We start from the raw sequence: 25570 nt of genomic DNA on the forward strand, positions 1-25570 counted from the left end.
TTTATATGGAAGTGTATATAAAACGGGTCATAAAAATGGGTGGTAAAAAGTGTTTGATACGTGCATCGATGGTTTTATGTTCTAATGTTCTCCGCAGAAAGAAGCAAATGCTCCCTTCAACACTATAGAAGACTCAGGAATAAACATCAGATTTGTCAATCTTGTTTATGATGCTTTACTTCATACGGTATGTAAAATAACTCTCTGTGGCCACATAATACCAAAATATTGTAGAATTAAAATACACAATAAGCCATTGTGCACTGTCTGTTGTTGATTTTTTTTGTTTTAATTGAATCAATGTAATCTGACAAATTTTCAGCCCGCGGACACACAGAAATCGGTTCTGAAGGGAATCATTAATAGCTTATTAAGAGGATGGAAAGGGTAAGTATTATGTTGTATTCTCTCACTGAACCACCACTTTAAGTACATTAGATTTTTGTGGAGAACTGCACTAAAAAAAATAACTGTACGATCTGTGTGTTTCAGCCCTCGAACGAAGGACGACCTTAGAGCGTATTTTGTTCTTGTGCAGGTAATTTTTTTACATAATTGGGGTTTACTTTTTATATGTAAAGACAAACAGTCGGGTTCTGTGGAGTACCGTAACTTCTTAACTACCGTAACAGTCTTTCAGGGACTATTTTTACAGCGGAAGGCTTTAAGTTTCTTTACTTCATGAAAGTTGCATTGATACATATTTTTGGGCTTTAATATTTATACTGTGTGGTAACGGTTTTATAAAAGCAATAAAGTAGGCTACTCAAGGCTAGTGCTTTATCATGAATAAAACTGAAGGGCTTCGCCTCGTGCCTAACAACGCTCTTATTCACGATAAAGCACAACCTCAAGTATCATTGCTTGTTTATTTCTTAAAAATCTTTATTAAGTTTGCTTTATCCTCCTTACTAATAACCAATCCCAGCCCATTTACCGTATAGGCAGTTTCAAAGCAACAACATAAACAGATGTTACTGCGCGCGTCTGTGGACTGCCCTTAAATTCCGGTAAACATTTGCAAATAATAGAGTGCCTGTAGATTATTTTTGATAACAAGCAAAAGAAACCGAGAAGAACAGTTACTTGGCTAAATTTGTCTCTCCAATATTTTGAATTTAGATTGCAATACCAAGCTCAACCGCTAGATGTCAATGTCCCAAACGGTTTCTTTAAATTCTGCAAAACTGCAGGACCCATTCAGTCATGAAAGTCGCGGCGGAAGAACCCAGATGCAGGCAACGGGAAGGGGTTAACACAGAGAAGTTTTAATAATTAACAAAAACACAAAACAAAACACCCGCGATGGGGAAAACCAAGAAAACTAGATAATACAGCAGACAGGACAAATATAAACTAAGGCTGGATAAACAGAACCACTCAAAACAAATGCTAAGAAACAAACTTGCAGAAACTCGGCTAGACTTGGGCTTTCATAGCAACAGAACACTGGCACAGACAGGAACAAGTACATACACATGCAACGCAAGAGTGAAGTGAAAGTGAAGTGAAAGTGACCTATTAGTCATATGACCCATACCCGAAATGTGACCTCTGCATTTAACCCATCCAGAGAGTAGTGAAGTGAAAGTGACCTATTAGTCATATGACCCATACCCGAAATGTGACCTCTGCATTTAACCCATCCAGAGAGTAGTGAACACACGCACAGCAAGTCGTGAACACACGTACACCCGGAGCAGTGGGCAGCTATCACTGCAGTGCCCGGGGAGCAAGTAGGGGTAAAGTGCCTTGCTCAAGGGCACCTCAGTCGTGACCCGCCAGCTCTGGGAATCGAACCGGCAACCTTCTGGTCACGAGTCCGACTCTCTAACCATTAGGCCACGACTGCCCAAGAGAGGGCATTAAATAGGGTAAGACAAACGAGGGCTAATGACACAGGGCAGGTGGGAAACATTAGACACGGCAGGGAAGCAATACATGAAACGAGAGGGGCGGGACCAATGACAAGACACGAGAAAACACATGAAGTAAAAAACATAAACATCTCATCTCACATAAAACCTAAGGGCTCTGTCCCGATCCTGCCACACGACTAGGAATTCATAAACAAGAAGGTAGGACCGTGACAGAGCCCCCTCCCCCTTAATGAACACCCCCAGGTGTTCACCAAGGGGTCGACTAACAAGACAAGACCGACTGGGTGACAGGCAAGATCCAAATACACATAGACAACATAACCAAAGGTAAACATGACAGAATGACAGCGGGGTTGGGGTGAGATAATAAAAATAACAAACATGGGAGGGGGGGTGGGGACAGACAAGGGCTTGTGGGGGAAACAGTCCTAGTCCCTGGCTGTGCTCGAGAGCGCAGAGTCCTGGGGGACTTAGGGAAGGAAGTCCTGGGGGGAACCGCCGACGTACCAGTCCGGTACAAGGCCGGCTGCACCGGCTGGGACGCCGGGCTGAACGCCGGACTGGGCGCCGGCTGGATCACCGGACTGGATGCTGGCTGGATCACCGGACTGGACGCCGGCTGGATCACCGGAATGGACGCTGGACTGGATACCGGACTGGACGCCGGCTGCACCGGACTGGACGCCGGCTGCACTGGACTGGACGCCAGACTGGACGCCGGCTGGATCACCGGACTGGACACCGGCTGCACTGGACTGGACGCTGGCTGCACCGGACTGGATGCTGGGCTGGATACAGGCTGTACTGGACTGGACACAAGACTGGCCCGACCTCGCGCTGCTGCCTCTTTCTCTTGAGTCTGGCCACCCGCCCGGTGGCCGGCTGCAAGTAGAAGGCAAACAGTACGGTTGGCTCCGGGTTGGAGTCCTCCGAGGATGACCCCCAGGACTCTCGCCTTCCCCGCTTCCCACTGAGGCTGACTGGTAATAGGGAGGCTCCAGGAGGTGAGGAGGATGATGGCGTGGAGTTCCCCAAGGTGAGAGTACCCACCACACAGTCATCCGGGATGGACGCCAGCCCGGGACGAGAGGAGATTGGATGATTGCTGGGAGAGGAGTCTTTGCCACACTCCTCTCGAAGCTGCAACCGTTCCACTGACCTCCCGCTCCGGAAAAGATGGTGGGTCGTCCATCCCGGCCATGAGGTAGGCACTCACCAGCACCTCGGGGACAGATTCCCTCTTGGCCTCGACCTCCCGAGCATAGTCCTGCAGAGGCCGATGACACTGGGCCGGGAACGGGCCCCCTCCGGCATGTGACTGGGAGGCTAATGCCTCCCACCATACCGGATTGCCGGTACACGGCCACCAGCTGGTTGAGAGTCTGTCTATGGGGCTGCCTGCTGGGTTCAGCTTTGGCTCTTGCGTTCTGTCACGAAAGTCGCGGCGGAAGAACCCAGATGCAGGCAACGGGAAGGGGTTAACACAGAGAAGTTTTAATAATTAACAAAAACACAAAACAAAACACCCTAGACTTGGCTAGACTTGGGCTTTCATAGCAACAGAACACTGGCACAAACAGGAACAAGTACATACACATGCAACGCAAGAGCACAGGACAATGAAACAAGAGGGCATTAAATAGGGTAAGACAAACGAGGGATAATGACACAGGGCAGGTGGGAAACATTAGACACGGCAGGGAAGCAATACATGAAATGAGAGGTGCGGGGCCAATGACAAGACACGAGAAAACACATGAGAAGTAAAAAACATAAACATCTCATAGCTTTCTAACATAAAACCTAAGGGCTCTGTCCCGATCCTGCCACACGACTAGGAATTCATAAACAAGAAGGTAGGACCGAGACACAATCAACAAATTGTTTATTTAATAAAATGAACATACAACAAAATTCAACAAACGATGATTTAATAAAATTATTATACAATAAAATAAATTAATATTAACATAAATTAAATTAAATATAAATAGTTATATTATTAGACACTAGCCAGACTGATAAACAGACACAGCCTGGACGTTTACTGCAGTCTAGGCACACGCGTCCAATGAAATGGTCTATACAGAACTACCGCCATTACGCAGAACACAAAGACATGTGATACTCTTCGGAAATTTCCTTTCTCGACCCGAAGCGGTTGTCTGCATGTGAGTCTATAGATGTGCACTTACACTTAAAATTGCCCTAATCTGTCTCCGAGTTGCCCTTTCTGTTGTCAGCCACGTTAAACACCCCGGGCCTTATAAAAGGCAAATCACAGTTTCTGGAACGTCTTGATCTTCTCTCTCAGCACATGGTCCATTGAGTCCAGCCATAGCTGTGCTCGGCTGCAGACAGATTGTGAGCTGAGTGTTTACTTCACACATGACCAACTCAGGCCGGACTGAGGCTGTCCAAATAAGGACACAGCCACTGGGTTGAAGTCTGGGAAGCCGTGGGCAGAGAGAGATGATGGCTTAACTGAGCTGAGATTTTGTTCGTGTATGTTTTTTTAGCTTTGTGAAATGTATTTTTATTCTGCATATGGTGGAGATTTGAGATGGTGGGATTTTGCATTTTTCATAAACAGAAGCGCGCACTGAGGTCGTTCATCTCTAAAGTTAGCATAGTTATCCGTCTCCAGACTCTTATTGGGCTCCCTGACCTACATTTCTTGGGAGGACATGGGGAGATTTTAAAGGAGATGCAATTATTGCGCCGATCTGTCCGCTGCTAATGTCAGGGAGCCTCTGTATTATTTGCGTTCGCTGCACTTAAGGAAGGGATGAGGTCATGCTGGAGAGGAAAAGAGCTGGTTTCCGCTGTAATGCCACTTTTTATTAAAAGCCAGACTTCTTTCTCCCCTCCTAAATGAAAACGTATTTCCTTTTTGAAGCTCGTTGAAATGCTTCTCTGTGTTGCAGAACCCTCAGTATACCAGCCCGGCCACATATGTCATCTATGCACACTTACTGAGGCAAATAGCAGCTCTGGCTGAAGCAGACCATCATTTCCTGATGCACTGGTTTAAAAAGTGAGTCTGACACAAGCGGCCTCACTCCAGTTTGTTTTAGAAAGCATTTCAATGAGGAAAAGTTTAGATTCTTTTCTCTTTTTTGTCTATTTCAGTATTTTGGTTTTCAGGACGTTCCCAGAACGTTAGTTTTTGATTCCTAGAACGTTATTTTTTATAGTTTGTTTTAACTTATCCAGGAAAGTTTTCTTGACTGAAATTGAACAATTTTTTTAATAGTATGGTTGTGGTTTTTATTTGTGTAAATTTATCAAATGAAGGCACTGATTGTAAAAGGCTTATTATAGACTATAACATTGCCAAGTTGTCATTATATGTCAAAGAATTCCACAAAATGGATTTGCTGGTTTCAGAGTGTATGGATTGATCCTCTTTGCTTTTAGGCTTCCTCAGAAGCGTTTCAAACAGCTGGTGGAGCGTTTGCAGGTCTTCATCACCACCCGACTATTTCCTGCCAAGCCAGAGGAGTTGCCGCCCATGGCCAAATGCTCCTGGTGGATTCCCTCAGCCACTAAAGTCCTCTCCCTGCTCAGTGAGTAGTACTACCGTGCTGGAGAAGTGTGAGAGTGAAAATGCTTCCTTATGATCCTTAAAAACTGATTCTGACATCAATCCTTGCATAGATGTCCATGTGTTCTGTTTTGTAACAGATGCAGCAAACAGCATTTCTTGTCCTCCCATCATCCCTTTCTCTGATTTCTACAACTTAACGCTGGATCACATTGACTTTATGGAGGATTACCACACGTGGCAGGCTCATGGAAATTCAAACAGGTGCATAAGCAAAAAGATATACGTGAATCTGGTTGGCAGTCATAATTCAGGTTGTCTTAAAGGAACAATACGGCATTTTTAGGAGGATCTATTGACAGAAATACAATATAATATACAAAACTATTTCTTCAGAGGTGTATAAAGACCTTATGTTATGAACCATTAAGTTTTTAATACCTTAGAATAAGCTATTTATATCTACATACAGAGCGGGCTTACGTACATTGAATTCGCCGCCATGTTTTGTACAGCAGCCCTAAATGGACAAACAACTCTACAACGCGCGTTTTCTCTTCCTTTCCGCTGCGGTATCGTGGTGAAACGGATCGCGGCATGATCCGTGATACGTACGGATCGTGCTCTCCAGTGCGGAACGCATGTGACCCTCGGATTACCTGAAAGTTTTTTCATCATTGAGTAAAAGGGTAAAACACGCTCTCGCTCGCTCTCCAGATTCAGCTCCAGCGCGCGCTCTCGCTCTCTCTCTCCAGTATCTGGACGAGTACAATATTAAAGCGGTTCCAGATAAACAATGACGCTCAAAACTGCTCCGTCACACAGCTAATATTACAACAACATATCTTGGTATGTTAGTATGTTACTCACATACTGAGTCAAAGCAACCTCCTCGAGGGTGATTTTTAGACGATCTTTCTCTCCAACGTCTCTCTCTGCTGGAAAGTATCTCCATAGATATTCTGCTAAAAGCCTTAGTACCGCGGGTCTTAACGCGTCTCTGCTGGAAAGTCTTTATAATATTAACACAGGTCCTAGCTCCTGCCTGACATTTATCCTTCTTTTTAAACTTAAAATCCACAAACCTTTTATTTTATGTAATACATAAGTCGTAGCTCTTTCTACAGTCTTTCTAATGCCCGCAAAATCTCTTCCCTGCGTCAACATGAGAACGACATCTTTTTGTACTGTGGTGGCCACCGTCGTGTTTGGACTAAGTGATTCCTGGCAAATCTATAATACAACACTAGTGGCCGCTGTTAATCAAGAACTGCGCCTTTAAAGGGGTCATATATGGCACAAACACATGTTTTTCTGTGTCTTGGGTATGTTATAAATTGCCCATGCATGTATTAGACACGTAAAAAGTGTTTTTTTAACCTTAAATCGTGTGTACACATTGCATTACAATGATAATATTCGTTATAGCCGTGTCATATGACTCCTTTAAAGAAAAAGAAATACACCTTGCATGGCTCATGAAGATTTTTTGTGTTCAGACCAGTAGCTCCAATATTTACTTACCCTGACACTATTTACCATTGCTGTCAGGTGGAAATCTTTATATTTTTAAAACTGCTAGCCTACAGAAAAAACATATTTTAAATAATTCAAGTTAATTATCAAACACTGTGTTGTCAAAGTCTTTTTAGTACTTCGTATTGGTTAAACATTTGGTAAAACCTACAGACAAACATTAAGGGTGACCAATAGTAATGATTTAGGAAAATAATTAAAAATCATGAAAAAAGACATACAAGGTTTCTGCACAACAATGATAATATGATAAATAGCTGTTAATATATACGTGTGAATTTTTTTTAAATTAAATATTAAGGATCCAATTAACTGCTTGCGTTGGCAATTTCCCACTGAAACAAGAAGTAAGGGTGGGGCATATTTTGTGCCCCCTCCCCTTTTTAAAACAGCCAATAGTGTTTAGTTGTTCTTTTTTTTTTAAAGATATATTTTTGGAATTTTTGCCTTTATTCATACAGTGCAGAGGGAGAGACGACAGGAGGCGAAGTGGTAGAGGAAGGGGTGGGGTCGGGAAAGGACCTCGAGCAGGGACTCGGGACGCCCGAAGCGCAATCGCGCCACATGTCGGAGCACTGCCCACAAGACTATCGCTCTGACAGTGTTTAGTTTTTCTTACAGCCTAGAATTCGTGTTGATGTCATTCCCACTGAAACAGGAAGTTAGGACATGCATATTTTGTAGCCCCTCCCCCTTTTATATAATTGTGTTTAGTTGTCTTAGTCTGGAATTTAATGAGAAGATGAAGTGTAGGATGATGTCATAAAGATGTTTGATACATATTGGCAGAAGTAAGAAAATAAAAGTGTTGGATGCTAGTATATTATAAATGTACACAAGTTAAGGCTAGGTGAAGGTTATATTCATATACTAAAATGAAAAGAAATCTATTTTGTACAAAACAAGTAAATACATCAGATATACATGCTTTTGTAGAGAATGTCACCACATTTCACACCAAGTCACTTCTGTGCTAAATCTTGACAGGTTCACCTTCTGTCAGTTCCCCTTCATCCTGTCCACTGTGGTGAAGAAGGCCATCATCCAGAGAGACTCTGAGCAGCAAATGATCAGCATGGCCAGGGTAAAGCCTTACCTCTCGACCTTCAGCTATAAGTTTCATCAAAACATCTTACGGTTTGGAAAATGTGTCTTGTCTGGGAGTATTTTGATAACAATCCTAGAATGGGTGGGGCAATTTATTCGGCTCCCTCCCAAACATGTGTCCAGAATGTAGGATAAACAGACATACTGAACAAATGTGGTGTCCTGAGAGCACCGGGAAATATTTTACTTTCTATGTTTTTAGCATACACTACAAAGAGATGACTTTACCATAGGAAAAATGTAAAACTTGGATTAAAATTGAGATATTATGTATGCATGTTTCGTGCATGGGAATGTTAACTGATAATTGCATTCCTCTCTATTTGTAATATAGCAAACGCTGGTGGACAAGGTCTCTCGGAGGCAGAGGGTGGATATGAGTCTGCTGTTTCTCAACATTAAAGTCAGACGTCTGCAGCTGGTCAGTGACTCACTCGATGAGGTAATATGGCTCAGTCCAAATCTGTGAATGTAGAATACGTCTGTTTTTGGAGATGTTACCAAGAACTCCTTTGAACCACTGAAGACTATTAAAGTTCTATAGGAGGACGACCGTCGGTTTCTTTATGGGGTGCAGGGCTCTGTATGGAGCTGCACCATCTAAAATATGTTTTCCTAGACTGTGAGGTCTTTGGAAGTAAAGCATTGCGATATGTTCTGGAAAGTTCTAAGTCTGGCTAAGACTTAATTTGGAAAAAACGGCCCCCCCATAAACGTGTTCCTTTTTTTAATAGCTTTCGAGAAAGCGAGCGGATCTGAAGAAAAAACTGAAAGTGACGTTTGTTGGGGAAGCTGGGTTGGACATGGGTGGACTTACAAAAGAGTGGTTTCTTCTACTGATTCGACAGATTTTTCACACAGACTACGGTAAGACCGTCAAAACTAATAGTGCAGGTCTCTGCAGTTTTGGAAAGAAAGGTTAAAACTGATCTCTTTAATATCCCAATGGTTTCTCTAGCGAGTAGTGTGATCTGCTTTTCAGATTTTTCTCTACACCCTAGTAATTTCACATACAGAAGACTTACTGTATGTCTCAGCAATGTTTCAAATTATGCTCAAATTTTCTGAGATACCAAATCCTCCAATAAAAAGTCAGTGACTTTAATATGAACTCATGATTTTCTTATTAAATTTCTCCAAACTCAATCCTAAACTTTGTGATCTATCCACATTAATATTATAGCTCTATAATCTGCTGTGTCAACAATTGTTTATATTTATTTTCCTTTCTCCTAAAGAATTTTAGGAAAAACATCTGAGAACAGTTGATCCTTAAATGTAACAGTTCTTCTACAGGTCTCCTGAGCTTTGAATGTGCAGCTTCTAAGCACTGAAATGTTCCTCTGATATGTACTAAGACATTGATCTGTGTTTTTCTCAGAACATTTGTCTAACAGTACTCTCTTACACAGTATTGTGTTGTATGATGCATATTCAAATGTCTTTCATCTTTGTAAATTGAATTATATCGTAGATGTACACTGAAAAAAATATATTCTTGGGGGTTAGTAAATACTACCCATGCAAATCAGTTAAATATTACTAAAGTATTTATTAAGTAAACTTAATAAATCTACTCAATCTAATTGAGTGCAAATTGTTACCTCAATTTTATTATGCCTAAACGTGCCAGAAACCAATGGCGCTATCCAGACATTATATCGTTACAGCAAGCACCGTAGACTAGAGCTTCGATCTTTATTTTGTTTACAACAAAACTTTAATAAAATAAACAAACAACAAAACGAAAGTAAAATGCCGGCAGCTCCCTCACGGTCGACTGCCGGTCACACATAATAAAACATAACATAAAGTCCAGGCCTGGTTCTCTCTCGTCCTTTACTGTTGACGCTCCTCCTTTTATATAATGCTAAAAGAAGAAAGAAAGAAAATAAAGACACTATTTGGTGTGTTTTCCTACATTTTAATATTGTTTGTCAGAAACAACACAAACATGCATATTAATAACCAAAATCATTTCGAATTTATGATATACATGATGTTATAGCCATTATACAATGCATTTTTTCAAGATTTTGACTTTTTGATGTTGATTTATCAACATCAGTAGCCTAACGTTATTGTCTTCTCTCCCTCAGTCATTAGCTGATGGGGGCTAATATTCACGTGTGCTCTAATACAGATTATAAAACGGTCAGTTCTGGTCCTTGATTCTGATTGGCTGAGCGGAGTTCTAAGCCGTTATAAAATACCTCAATATATCACGGCTGACCGCACCACATAGCCTAAATATCATTTTATTTACTTTATTTTATGAAACCTTGCTAAGCATATGGAATAACCGTTTTATAAAAGCAATAAGCCCCGCGAAGCAGTGGGTTACAGTGCATTTTATAACAGCTACGGGGTTTTAGGCACTCCGCTTCGCGTCGTGCCACAATGCCCTTAGCTGTTATAAAATGCACTGTAACCCACTGCTTCTTGGGGCTCATTGCTTTAATAAATAACCAAACCGCAAGCATTATTATTGTGTTTATCAGTATATTCTCATAATGTATAAAGTATACGATTATGGTGGATGCTGATGTCTTAAATAGTCTTAAATGTCTCAAAGGCGGTAGTTTAAAGCTTTTAAAGCTATGATTTAATGCACGCTCACCTTGAACAGACGTCTATTACTGAACGCATTCTTCTTTTATGGCTGGCAGGCTGGCTTGTGTCAAGAGGACATACCACCACCTACTGTCCCTGTGTGTTTGTATATCTGATGTTTTACATGTCATATTTTACTGTTATATATGGAAAACGTGTGTGCATCGCTGTTGCGAAAGAGAACAGGTTTAGGTCGCAACCATTTGACATCACGGATTCTGACGCCAAAAATTGGCGGCCTCAAAGTAAAAATATTTTTTCAAAGTTTATGAATACTGTGACAGTTACACGTTTTTTTTATTTCACAATTAGAAAGTCAATGCCATTGTTCATATATTAAGCCATACATCGCTCTATACCCAGGGATCCTTTTAACCATTAATTTAATCTTTGACATGGCCTTACTCAGTCAATATTAAAGATATCAAGATTATATTTTCACACAAAGTGCTTTAGCTGGGTTTTCACAGACTGTCACATATATGTTTTTATACATTTTCTGTTGAAAAATGTACCGCTTACTAACTTACATAAAACTGATAATGAATATGTTAATATTAACAGTGCCTTTCTGTGTCTGTGTGTCATTTGCAGGCATGTTCACATACGTTAACGAGTCTCAGTGTCATTGGTTCAGCAGCTGGAAATGTGACAACTACTCTGAGTTCCGATTGGTTGGAGCCGTATCCTTTCATTTCCCTGCATCTTTAACAGTAGGTGGTCACGAGTGGGTGAAACTTAAAATAGGTTATAAATATATAGTCAGCTCCCACTTGAAACAAAGTACAAAAACAAAGTTTCCTTTCATTTCTTAACAGCGGTGGGGATTGTTTTCATTCATGATCTTTCCAAATGGCAAGCACACAGCCTTGTAATGCAATTAGACCCTAATTAAATATTCACATGTTTAGTTATGGTTATGATACGGTTTAGTAAAGTGATGCGCTCCACGCTGAGCTCTGAGGGACGTGTGGGTAGAGACTCAGTGGCAGCCAACGCTTGCCATGTCCTGCCGTTACCCCTCTAATTGCCCCCTCTGGCTTGTTTCTCTGGACGCATATGGCTACCACTCCAGCGCTTGGCCACCGCTCGCACCCGGTGCTCAGAACAGCAGGCACCCTGTGCCTGAGCCCCCTCTTTCCAGCTTTCCAGCACAGAAGTGCTGTCTCACGTCAGCTCAAAATTATGAAATAAAGATTCTTTTGTTTTGTCTTGTTAGGAACAGCCTGGGCTCAGTTTGTGTTGTCTTTATCATTGCCGTCCTCATGGAAACTATCCCGCCTGTCTGCTCGGCCTGTCTCACTCTCTCTCTCTTGGGCTGAGGAGTTTTTTCCATCGCTTTCACCGCACACATATGGAGAGCACATGGAGTCGAGTTGTCAGCTCCAGCTGAAATTACTTACTTGCGGGGCTCTTCACATTTTCCTCTAAATGTATTGTGCACCTGTTGGGTGTTCTTCCATGTGTCTTATGTTGCTACTATAGGCTGCTGGAGAAACAAGTTTTGCAGCGAATATAATAGGGCCCATTACATGTGAAGAGTAGTTATGGTGGAAATTTTATACTGGATAGGAAGGAAAGTATAAGAGAGAGGAATATATGAGCAAATAGTTTTAACAAAACCATTTTTACCACTTCTTAAAGCAGCAGTCCGCAAGTTTTTTGGAGTAAAAATTAGCTAAAACCAATTGTTGAGCAAGTACATGAAAGAGCGGTGTTTAAAACTGTTTCACTACCATTGCTGGATTCACCACGGAAAGCTTGTAATAATGGTTTGTAATTTGCCCTGTCGGGTCGACTTTTCCGGAGATCCTTATATGGTGTCTTTCGTCTGTGCATCATTTCGTCACATTCGTACACAGAACGAAGAGGATCCGGCTGCTAGCCAGCGCGTGTATGCTGCGAGTGACAGGCGATTTGTAGCGTGTACTCACAACTGTTGGGTAGGATTTCATACAACGTTTAGTATTATTTATGGCGGCGTTTAGTACTTTTACTTTTAAACGCCAAGCAGTGTTGACATCTGGGGATTCATCATTTGTGAAAAACAAGAAGAACGAACTGAAGACGGTTTGCAAAGAAACAGGGAATGTGATCGGACTCGTGCGAAAATTAATATTGGCAAGGCATTTCAAAGGTGGTGGGAACTCCGTGATCTGAAAGGATTGTAAACGGATGCAGACATCGCTTTATTTCTTCTGAACAGGTAAGACAAATTTTTAATATTTCAATAGATAACACAAAAACCGTAGCGCACTTGTTGTGTTAATATAGACGGGTACAGTTTCATCGGTTGTTCTTTGTCTCTTTATGTTCATTATGATAAATGTAATTTAAGCCCTATTCGCCCGGGATTAGTATTATCTGGGGACCTTGTGTGATTTAGAAATTACCTCCCCACATCTGTATTTCATTATCACAGACAAGTGAAGCCTGTGATTTTACTCAAATTTACGGACTTATATCCTGGATATGATGGCAAGGCTTTGCGTATAGTATATACTGTACATTACATAATATGATCATTTCTTTTATTCCATATGGTAATAACGTTTTCAATTTGAGTTTGAACATGTTTGTGGTTGTTGGTGCTCGATTATTGATCTTTTGTTTTCTTAATACACATTTAAGAAAATTGTTTGCTGGCTAGGCATGTGCCGGTATCAAATTTCCATGCTGCGGTTAATTGATTAAGGTTTCGTTGCGGTAAGCGGTATTATCGCAGTATTCAATTCTATGAGAAATGCAGGTTGAAAATATAAACCAACTTCAGTGTTTTCCTCTTGATAACAACTTTATTTTAAATAATAAAGAGAACCTAAAACATTTAAATACAAATAAATATAAATAAAACAACACACAGTAATGATGTATAAAGTGAGTTTATTCAAACAGAATAAAGTGAAAACTGCAAAAGAACAACTTTTGTTAACTGCTTTTAAATATACTTATGTCTGTACAACGCTAGTACTACAATTCATATTATTATTATTATTGTTTGAATAACAAGCCAAGCCAGTGTGTTAACTATTATAGCAAGCTAAACATTTATAAACAGCAAATTCAATCGCACTTTGTGACAGTGTATGACTTTATTGCGTTCCATCAACGTATAATTAAAATAATTATTCTGCCACACTGTCAAATTTCATTACTCGGCTTACTTTTAACCCAAAATATTTCCAAACCTCAGACTTTACCCTTTTAGAAGGGGGATAAATCGTCGGCAGCGTTCCTCTTTCCGCCATGCTTCCTCTCCGTGTGGTACTGTTTACATCAGAGTGCGCACACACGTAGGCATCTCCACATGGGGAATGGGATTGTTTAGATCAGAGTGCGCATTCCTACGCAGCATACATGCAGTGTACTTTTATCCGGTTGATAAAAAATAAACAAATACGCGTTCTAAAAATCAAAATGCTGATCTATATATTTTTGCGGTATTTGAAAGTGCCCGCGATAACAACATCGCCCGAATCCATTACCGCGGTTAATCGCATTACCGGATATCGGCACATGTCTATTGCTGGCTAATTATTATGTTGACTGTGATGTTCTCACCTGTGATTAATTGTTAGTTCTGAATATGGGGCTCTCCATTTTGAAGGAAGTTGTAACGACTTAAAATAATAAATAACTTAAGTATGTGTGCAGCTAAATTGAAATGGTTTACATATAAGCCTACTGTAGTAATGTTATGTATTAATGCAAGTAAACAGGGTCACCCTTACGAAAATAAACCATGTTTTTTTGTGTGGTACAAGTGTAGTAACCATGGTTTTTTGGTGCATTGATTACGTTACTATGGTTTTTACAAAAACATGGTTTTCAAATCATGGTTATTTTGTGATAACCATTGTTTTACTACAGTAACGTCTTTGTTACGGATGTAACCTCGATTCCCTGATGGAGGGAACGAGACGTTGTGTCGAACCGACAGAATGGGGTTTGTCTTGAGAACCTATCATCTTCTGAGTATTTAGAAAAGGCCAATGACTGGCCTGGGCGAGTCAGACGTAGGCGCTAACGCGAAATTATGACCATCCAGTGGAGAGGAAGGGGGACCCAGAGCTTTACCACAAAGTTGGGAAGCCCCTGCCACCGGCCGTCACGGGCAGAGGCCTAGTTCTCTAATGGCGAGAAGCCGCCCGGCACCGTAAGGGCCACTGGGTAAGCCTTATTCCCCCCCGGGGGAAAAACACTGCAGAGACCACTACCTACCGTAGGGAGGAATTAGTGGAGACACCACATGGTCTCACCATCAGGGGAGAACTCATGGGAAAATGTGCGGACTAGAGTTAACCGCAAGGTGGGAGTCCACCTAGGAAGGTCATGGGTTGCCGAAGTGGGAACCATTCATAAGGATACATCAGACGGAACAGCCCATGGAGGGGGGGTTACCACGTCTGGAGCACTAGGTCCGGTTAGAGCTATGTGGGAGATAACTCAACTGTTCCCCGGCCTAAGGGGGCAGGGCTGCTCTGCCCAGCCTGCCCCGAGGAAGGTGCTAGTGATGGATACAATGCCTTTTCTTTACCCAGTGGGGGAAAGAGGGGAGGCGTAATAGCCGCTGATCCCCCTAGAGGAAGGGGGAAGGGCTTTCGCAGGCGTACGCCCTACCGGCTGCTGATCCTACACACTTCCCTGCAGGACGCGGGCTGACACGGTTCCGCACGTAGGTATTGGAACCTCACGGAGTTGTTGGGCATAGCCCAACCCGCAGCTCTGCAGATGTCTGCTAGAGAGGCGCCCTGAGCCAGTGCCCATGAGGAGTGTGCATCACTCCCAACGGGCAGGGGCGAATTGAGATCGGTATGCCATAACGAGGGCATCCACAATCCAGTGCGCCAACCTCTGTTTGGAGACAGCCCTCCCTTCTGCTGACCTCCGAAACAGACAAAGAGCTGCTCAGAGCTTCTGGGCTCTGCGTGCGGTCCAAGTAGCGGCGCAGTGCGCGTAATGGACACAACACGGAAAGGTTGGGTCTTCCACCTGCAGGTTCACCACCTGGTCTCTCGGGAGAGTGGTGGGAACTTTGAGCACGTAGCCGGGGCGGGGTCTCAAGATAACGTGAGAATCCCGGACCCGAGTTCTAGGCAATCTGTGGACACGGAGGGTGCTTGCAGATCCCCTACCCTCTTGGAGGTGAGCGCCATCAGGAAAGCCATCTTTATCAAGAGTGAGAAAGAGCGGCAACTCCGAGAGGCTCAAAGGGGGCGGGGCCTCTTGAGGCCCGCCACCTAGGTCGCAAGAGGGTACGGAGCGTGGATAAGGTGGTCACCTTCTCGCGCCCCTTAGGAACCTAATGAACAGGTCGTGCTGTCCCAGAGGCTACCCAGCAACTGGGTCATGATGAGCGGCCGTAGCGGCTACATACACTCCCAGTGTGGAGGGGGAGAGGTTACTCCCCAGTCTCTCTTGAGGGAGGGACAGCTCGTACCCGATCGAGGAACTCCGCGGGTCTTCTCGCCGAGAAGAGCACCAGGTTGAGAAGAGGCGCCACCTATGTGCGTACAGCCACCCAGTGGCCGAGGCCCTAACACTGACTGGGTGCACTCTGAAGTCAGTCGCGCTGCTTCATGGGGACAGAGTCGAGTTCCATACTGAGAAAGAGGATGCTCTGCACCGGGGAGAGCTTGCTCTTTTCTCAGTTGACCTGTAGCCCCAACCGATCTAGGTGCCGGAGCACCAGGTCCCTGTGTGTACACAACAGATCTCGAGAGTGCCAAGATGAGCCAGTTGTCGAGATAGTTTAGTACCCGCACACCTCCTTCCCTGAGGGAAAGGAAGGCAGCTTCCAAGACCTTAGTAAAGACCCATGGAGACAGGGACAGACCGAAGGGGAGGACCCTGTACTGATATGCCCGTCCCTCGAACGCGAACCGTAGGAACGGCCGAAGTCGAGGGAGGAGACATGAAGTACGCGTCCTTCAGGTCGATTGAACCAGTCCTGACATCTGACGGACGTCAGGATGCGCTTCTGCGTGATCAACCTAAAAGGCAGCTATTGTGTAGGTGCCTGTTCAGAACACACAGACCCAAGATAGGGCGCAGCCCCCCGCCTTTCTTGGGGACAATGAAGTAAAGGCTGTAAAACCCGTTGAACATCTCGGCTGGTGAGACGGGCTCGATCACTCCCTTCGCCAGAAGGGTGGCGACCTCGGCCCGAAGTACGGGAGCATCCTAACCTCTGACTGAGGTATGACGGATGCCCTGAAACTTGCCGGGCGTGAGGCAAACTGGATCGCGTAGCCAAGACAGATCGTCTTCCCTAGCCAGCCTGACAGTCTGGGAAGCCCAGCTCCCAGAAATGTAACAGGGGGGCTAAAGGTTCGATCTTTTTCATCGTCCCCCCGGGGGGGTGGTTCGATGGCTAGCAGTACGGATTCCTTGCCGGGGGAGGTCCCCCCGGGGAGGAGATCGGCTCTGCTGCTTTTCCTGCCTGGCGACTGTGCAGCTCAACGCACTGTCTGACTGAGAGTGCTGAGGGCTGGTGTTTATACTCGACAATGCGCTTCGCCGTGACGCAACGTCGAGTATGCCGTTCACCATCGTGCAGAGGGTGGGAGCGGCTGTGATAACCCAGAGAGAGAGAGGAAACTCTTTTTTGAGAGTAAGTGGGCGCAAGCCCCCCGGAGGGGGCCAGCAGATGGAGAGACGGGGCAGGATCCGTCCCTATCCGATTTCCCAGCGATGTGGCTGGGGTCGGCCCCAATGGTAGCCTCGATCCCCCTGAGGTCTTCCCATGAGGGCCGCTTCGCCGCGGCCGCTGATGGGGCGATGGTCTCCTCTTCGCTGTCTCCTCCAGGGGGGGCCGCCTGAGTGGGGGGCGCCGGAGCTGCAGGGCGTCGAAGAGGACCAGGGCTGCTGGGAAGTAGACGGTGCACGGGACTCGACAGCCTAGGCGGCCGAGTCGCGGCACGGAGGACTGCTTCTTTTCTGTCGAGAACTGCGGCTCGACAGTAACACCAACCAGCCCCCCTCTTGCGAGACGGGTGCGTCGAGAAAGCGAACCTTCTCGGCGTTACTCATCTGCACAAGGTTCGGCCAGAGGAGTTTCTCATGGACCACAAGTGTGGACATCGTCCGACCCAGGGCCCGCGTGGTCACCTTGGTCACCCGTAGAGCAAGGTCGGTGGCGGCGCGGAATTCCTGCATAAGCGCTGGGTCGGTCTTACCCTCGTGGAGCTCTCTCAACGCCCTGGCCTGGCAGGAGCCATAGCGTGGAGAGAGGAGGCAGCTTGGTCCGCCGCAATGTAAGCTCTCGACACCAGAGATGCCGAGACCCCACATGCTTTGGACGGGAGTCTAGGTCGAGCCCCCCCCAGGTGGCCGCCGCCTACGGGCACAAGTGCACCGTGGCTGTACCACCTGGGAGACATCAACGTATCCTCTAGCTGTCTCAACCTCGAGGGAAGAGAGGGTGACAGAAGTTTGTTTGACGTGAAACGTGCCGGAAAGGGGGCGTTCCAGGTCTTACTAAGTTCATCATGCACTGGCGTGATGTAGGGTGGCTCATGGGGGCGCCATGTAGGGTGGAAACCCGAGGCGCCATGTAGTCAGCCGTGAGCGCCGGGAGAAGCAGTGCGGGCACTGCAACCCAACACTCACGGCGGCCCGGGAAAGCATGGCTGACATTTCGATGTCCGCTTCTTCCTGGGCTCGACCCCCCCGAGGGAGGGAGCCCGAGAAATCGTCAGAGTCGGATGGCAGTACGTCACCCCCCGATGCTGCAAAAGACATCTCATCATCACGCATCGTGTCCGAATACGTGATTGAGGAATAAGACGGCGAACCGTCTCCTGGGGAACGGTCAGACAAGCGAGACGAGGTGCGAACGGTCCGTGAGCCAGTGGCTGGCGGATTATCGCTCACAGTAATACTCATATCACCCTCGCTGCTTGCCATAGCGGACGGCAGGGCCGTAGTCCTGCCGCCACGGAACGGGGAGCAAACAAGGTGGTGGCTGAGTCCTGTGGGAACACAGCCACCCGTGACGCAATGTCTGAATCGTCACCGCCCGCAGTGTGGGCAGGACGTATCCACAACGTCTGCCCCAGCGTACTGGAATCAGGCATCGTGTCCGTCCCCCTCCTTGATGAGTGTGTTGCACCCATGAGAACAGCGGGACATGCCACGCTGGAGAAATTTGCTCTTTTAGAAAGGAAATTTGCTCAAACACCTCCGGAACTGCCGAGACGCCCAGGGGAGAGTCACTGCAGGAAGGGACTGTCCGCTGTCCACGTCGTAGATTCCAGCAGAAAAATGATCACCAAGATCGTAGAGAAGCTCATCAGATGCGTAGGCTCTGAAGAACAAAAGGTGAATGAATGAGCACGCCAGCTCCCTCTTATACCCGGACATCCGGGGAGGAGTCCGGCATGCAAATTTCATTCGCCAATTTTCATTGGCCTTTTCTAAATACTCTAACCTAAGATAATAGGTTCTCAAGACAAACCCCATTCTGTCGGTTCGACACAACGTCGAGAGACCGACAGAAAGGGAACCATGGTTTTTTGGTTTTAACTGTAGTAAAACCATGGTCAATTTTCATAAGGGCAGAAGAATATGTTACCAGAAAACGCCATCACATAGGCTAGAGACAGGCAACAAAATAAAATTAAAAAGAAAATAATTATGAAAACAAGTAAGAGATATTGAGCAAGCATACACGTGGTTAGCTAAGGTTGATCCAGACAGAACATCGACCTGGTCAATAAGTATACATTTTATTGTCTTTGAGTATAAATTACACATACCGTACATATCTTTTTAGATGTTGAAATGAATTCATATCGATATCAATGAATCATTTAAAACTATACATGTTGGACGATTGCCTGAAAACGTTTATTTACCATAACTCCTGATGGACGATGAAGTTATCTGTTCTTAGGTCTGTTCTGGTGGTTCTTAATGTACAGTGCCCCCTACTGGACAAATAAGTAAAAACGGGTGTAAAACTGCCTGGGGCGATTACATTTTATTAAACTTTGAATTATATTTTTTCTTCTGTGTTATGTAAATGCACCATATAAATGCAATTTATAATTGGAATTGAATTGGCTGTTCAGTTGAAAATGTTTCTCCGTAATTTCCACCCATTCTAATAATGACCACTTTAATAAGACAATGTAACTATTTTTTTATGAAGCTGACTTTCGCTTTAATTTTTACTTCTTTATAAAATATACTTACTTATAAAGTTTCTTTATAAAGTTTAACATGCTGAATATGAAAATCACATTTATTTTTACCATCGACGGTACTCTCAAAACAAAACAAAAAAGATATATTTTCATGTGTATACATTTCAGTATTATTACTCGTACGCAGAAATGACAAGGTACTGGCATAACACTGAGCTAAAAAAAAAAAACTGTTTAACATAACAGTTACTAAAAATTAGTCGTCCAAAACTTCAGATGTGTACATTTGATCGTTTTTGTCTTTTATGACTGAGAGGCCGTTTACACGAGAGCGTTTTTAACTAAAAACGGAAAACTTTTTATGCGTTTTGGCTGTTCATTTACACGAAAACGGCGTTTTGCAGGACTGAACACGCAAACTTTTGAAAACGTGTCTCAAAGTGCAAGTTTTGAAAACGAAGGCATTATCGTTTCGTATAAACTCTGAAGGCGCCGTTCACGTACCACATACACACGACAGCATTATCAGCATTTACATTTACACCCATCCTGGAAACGATGTATTATGCATGCTGCCAGGCCAGTGGCTTGCGCACATCCGCACACAGTGTTTTAATCTAAAGCGTTTTGATACACTTTGTCGGCATGTATGTGTGTTTATAGTAGTGTGCATATAAATGTCTCTGCTGGTTGTAGTTGTGCAGTAAATTTACTTTTTGCTGGAGAATTTATCATGAATATGTCATGCGGCACAAACATGCAGCACGAAGGCCGCAATTATTGTTTGGGGAATACTCGCGCATGCCTGAACATGTAATACTCATGCGTATGACGTCATCGTTTTGGGAAAACATGAAACTTTTCTAAAACGCAAAGAAAAAACTTTTCAGTTTTTTATCGTCTAAACGCACTCTAATATTGTCCTCACGAACCAAGTCACACGAACCATCCCACCTTCCCTGTGCTACAGAAATTTCACTGTGAAAATTTGAAAATAATTTTTGAAAAATCTTAAAATTTGTACAGTTTTTGTTTATTTGCAATGTACCAATACATCGTGAATAATGATATAAGCTTAAACTTTACTTGAGCTAAATATACACTAAAACATTGATGCTACATGAAAATAAATATTACCACAATAATTAGCACCACAGAATTGTACAAGAACTAGCCTATAAAAAGGTCGGGTGAAACAACAGTTTGCTACACTGTGTAATAGTAATGATGATACTGAATGCTGTATAATATGATTTTCAAGGAAACCATTTCTGATGCAGTGATGGCACGTGAGCGATTATAGCCTGGCGGTAAAAAATGAAAAAAGAGAGGTTGGAAAAGTACCTTTTAGTGCTCAGCTTTTAAAGACAGCATAGATGTATCATTCACTGCCTAATATTTCACAATTCTCTGCATGCAGTTTAGTTTAGAAGTTGGAAGAATAAAAGTGTTGTCTGATTGAGCGTCTAAAAGAAGAATTTATGATCCGGTTTGGACTGACGTCATTAAATATTTGCTTGGTTATCTCTAAAGCTCACTTGAATTTCTTTGAGACCATTAGACGTTACGGTGCCTTGGAAGACGATCTGAAACCATTTCCTTTTAAATGTGCCTTCATACAAAAATGCTGTCTGTTAAGTTATTGACTGTCTAGGCAGCATGGCAGCAGCCTTCGGTTTTGTCTAATAGAAAGTTTGAGGTGTGTGACTGTGTATGAAGACAGTGAATGTTCACAGCTGTGCACACTTAACCCAACTGTCAGCTCATGGGCTTGGCTGTGTACAACAGCATCACACTGGACATCCGCTTCCCCCCTTGCGTCTACAAGAAGCTGCTGATCCCGCCCATTGTGCCGTGTGACCCCGACACTCCCGTCGGCATGGCGACCCTCACCCTGGAAGACCTTCAGCAGGTTATGCCCGTATGTACACAAGCTGTGACACACACATGTGATATTATATCGGCTTTTTCAGCCAACAAATGTTTCAATCCGATGCATTTGTCAATCACTGATGGGTAAATCACTTACACGTCAACAAATAATTCCTGTTAAACTTATGCAACATAAAGATAAACTGATGACGTCCATATGTGCTACTACAGTATAAAAAGCATTTTTCCTTTTATGGTGGCATCGAATAGTAGATAATAAATTAGCTGCATGGATAACTGATAGAAAAGCATAAGCATTGAGTCATTGGGGTTAAAAATAGCGCATGCACATCACCCAGCTGTCACTGGCTCAAACACGGCTGTCGTCTGGTTGCCTGGATGAGCTAAATGAGGTTCAGATGGTTCATTGTTCTGAGGACCACAGCTGCAGCATTCTGCTACCTTTCAACTCAGCTGATAAAGCCATGCATGTCCTGTCAATCAGTGTGGTGTTTTTGTTTTAGTGTTGTTTTCACCTTTAAACTGCTTAACCCCTTAAAATAATTTCTGTCCAATGTACGAATATTTATATGGAATGTCTCATTATAGGACATATGGAGCACTTTTTTAATTCATCGAATATCTTTTTATGTTTATGTGTTGACTAGAAATTTGCCTAGGACAAAATGTTAAGCATAGTTTGTCAAACACATATAGATTTTTTTGTGACACCCTGGTTTGGTATAATTATGCAGTTTTTGTAGCTTTTCCTTTTTTAAAGAAATGATGTCAGACGATGGCTTTTTCCAAACTTCGTCAATGACTTTATTTGTCCAACAGAGGGCGCTCAATATCAGGCATTTCCTCTGCAGCCCGCCTTCGTGCCATAAAAAAGCCAAGTACAGTACAGTACTGTCTGCTTAAATATAATATTAAAGTGGCGTGTATTTTTACAAAACGTCTTCAGTTGGTTAAGCTCAGCTTTCGTGTTTATTTCTCTTCATTCTTGTGTTACTGCAGAGTCTGATTTAAATGAGCCAGATGTTCTAAGAGTCTCTGGCTTCCTCCAAACTTACATAACTGCCTTCAGGCGCTGTTTGCTTCCCTGTTCAAACTTTCCAAAGGTGATGCGGAGTCTCTAAAAGTCTCTAAAGTTACTTTTAATAAAAATATCTACAAGATTTCCACAGCTCGCGTTCCATACAGACCAAACGTCTCTTAAATCTCTATTAGTTTAGGCTACTAGCACAGATCATTTGCACTAGAATGAAAGGCTGACCCTAATGTGCAGATTTAAATCATAAACAAGGGTAAGCCAGAAGAGTATTTTGATACAGTAACAAAACTTTTATGTTTTAAATACAATATATTTAAGTAGTTTTTTAGGATTTGCATACACTGTAAAAACATAATTTTACAGATTTTTTTAAAATACGGTCAAAAACTGTATTCAACTCAAATTACAGGAAAAGACTGAAAGAAAAGAAAAGCAAGAAAACCGTAATTTTACTGGAAAACGTCTCTGGTTACTGTCGTAACCTCGGTTCCCTGAGAAGCGGGAACGAGACATTGCGGAAGCTTCCGCATATGGGAACTCCTCCCTTCTCACCTCTCCTTAAGTCTTATTGGATAACGCCAGTGAAACTGGCCAATTGTCGCGCTCGCAACCGAATATAATTACTGGTGACACGAGACAGTATCAATACAGTGCACAGCGACAATACCTCAGAATCTGCGATAGAACGCCTCCAAGGCTGACACGCGACGAACATGGCGGCTAGCGCAATGTCTCGTTCCCGCTTCGCAGGGAACCGAGGTTACGACAGTAACCGGAGACGTTCCCTATCGAGCAGTGTTAATTTTGACAGCACATTTTGATTTAGTTTTAGTCATAGTCTTTTGACGAAAATGCAATTTAGTTTTAGTCGCATTTTAGTCAACCCCATCATTTTAGTTTTAGTCTAGTTTTAGTCGACGAAATATGAAAAACATTTTAGTCGAATAAATATACATTATATTTAGTCTACTAAAATCTAAATGGTTTAAATCATTTACTTGGTGTAATTATATGTTCTGTACAAAGATTCAACTGTTTTGACATAATTTACTTCACCTTAGAATGAAATTAAACCACAATTAAACAAAGGTCATTACCTTTATAAAGTTCAGTAACTAGATATGCATTGTTGGAACACAGAATATTAGACCATGAACGACATGTTCCAGTTCATTCAATCCCATTTGACTCAAATGACTCGTAAGTAGGGTGTGTTCATTCAGTTCATTCAACCAATGAAACGCTCTGACAGGGCTCACACTCAAAGGCTATTGGCTCATGGCATGTCTCTTTGAAGAAAGAGCTGCACTGTCTTTGCTTGATACAGCAATGAATGAGAAATAGCTTTCATATAAATTGTATTACATTTCTTTAGTCATGCGAACATGTTACATATTTGGTTCGAATGTACAGTTTGACTCACTTCATCACTTCTATAATCAGTAGAGGACAGCGCTGGTTTCTTTTGGCTGACTTTATGTTGCATTTCACGTTATGCAGCAGCTCGTGTTAAGTTAACATTGGCATATAAAAACATTTGAGCTTCCTTTGTAATGTGTTTCGGGGTGACTCACCTGCAGTCGCGCTTCAAGTTTGCGGCGTTTTACCGGCGATCGTGAAGGAAAATAGACGCTTTGTAACCCGCGTGGAGACACAGAATACATGTGTGTGCTTCCCCTTCTCCCAGAGACTTCTCTCTACCGTTTATATGAGATAAGCACATGCGCGCAAACTGATGTCCGCCAGGTGGGATAAGAATATTTTTGTCTCGTTTTTATTAGTTGACGAAAATGTCAGTATATTTTTATTACAGTTTTAGTTATCATGCATTCATTTTTATTTAGTTATCGTCTCGTTTTCGTCAGTGAAAACATGTCGTTAACGAATACTTTTCGTTGTAGTTTTCGTCAACGAAATTAACACTGCTATCGAGAGCAGTCTCTCGACATTGCGGAAGCTTCCGCATATGGGAACTGTATACAATCCCGCCGTGAGAGTAGCAAGACAGCCGTACACCGACCGCATACATTCACCAGTGTTAAGCACACAGATGAACCAATCGCGAAGTCGTCTTGAAGGGCCAGCTGATTGGCTGAGACAGAACAATGAGCTGCAAGAACGGTCTTCTACAAAATTTGCATATCTCAGCCAAAGAAATGAGCGGGCTGCACTGAGACAGGGCAGACACCACAATAGTAAAAGTCAGCGTGGAAACCCGGGCAGATATATTGCAAGTCCAGTAACACCAAGCACAGAGTTAACAGTAACATGGTAACAACTGCACAATACAGGAGATCAGCAACTAGGTAACATTGAGCTGTCCGTACTCACTGAGAGGACATGTGAGGCTAAGGAGGATACATCCAGCCTGTAGAATCTGGCGAAGGTGTTCTGTGAAGACCAGCCAGCCACACAACAGATGTCGTTAATAGAAACGCCTCTAGCCCAAGCCCACGAAGAGGCAACAGCCCTAGTTGAGTGAGCCCTGACGCTGAAAGGGCAGGCCTGCCCTTGACTCTCATACGCCAGGTTGATAGCGTCCACCACCCAGTGAGAGAGCCTCTGTTTAGAGACAGCCCGACCTTTAGTCCCCCCGCCGTAGCACATGAAGAGCTGATCAGACAGCCAAAACCCGGCCGTACGATCAATGTAAGCCCTCAAAGCCCTAACCGGACACACAGCCCTCTGAGCGTCAGCATCACCCGAGGCAGACGACTCGGAAGACAAAGCGGGCAACGAAATAACCTGCTCTCTGAACGGGGTAGACAGTAACTTAGGCACATAACCCGCATTCGGCCGTAGAGTGACG

The 25570-nt window shown here is 43.6% G+C and overlaps 1 protein-coding gene across 1 annotated transcript in view; it reads left to right on the top strand.

Moving 5' to 3' along the window:
* Positions 1 to 25570, top strand: part of hectd2 (HECT domain containing 2) — a 46063-nt gene that overhangs the window by 7715 nt on the left and 12778 nt on the right. Inside the window, exons 5-15 of the mRNA XM_057358464.1 lie at positions 98 to 187; positions 323 to 387; positions 493 to 538; positions 4808 to 4917; positions 5301 to 5449; positions 5568 to 5691; positions 7951 to 8047; positions 8405 to 8512; positions 8805 to 8937; positions 11278 to 11366; positions 21595 to 21753. Coding sequence (XP_057214447.1) covers positions 98 to 187; positions 323 to 387; positions 493 to 538; positions 4808 to 4917; positions 5301 to 5449; positions 5568 to 5691; positions 7951 to 8047; positions 8405 to 8512; positions 8805 to 8937; positions 11278 to 11366; positions 21595 to 21753 — 1170 coding nt within the window. The remainder of the gene's footprint in view (positions 1 to 97; positions 188 to 322; positions 388 to 492; positions 539 to 4807; positions 4918 to 5300; positions 5450 to 5567; positions 5692 to 7950; positions 8048 to 8404; positions 8513 to 8804; positions 8938 to 11277; positions 11367 to 21594; positions 21754 to 25570) is intronic.

The sequence above is a fragment of the Triplophysa rosa genome, linkage group LG18, assembly GCF_024868665.1.
Source record: "Triplophysa rosa linkage group LG18, Trosa_1v2, whole genome shotgun sequence".
In the NCBI taxonomy this organism is placed as follows: Eukaryota; Metazoa; Chordata; class Actinopteri; order Cypriniformes; family Nemacheilidae; genus Triplophysa; species Triplophysa rosa.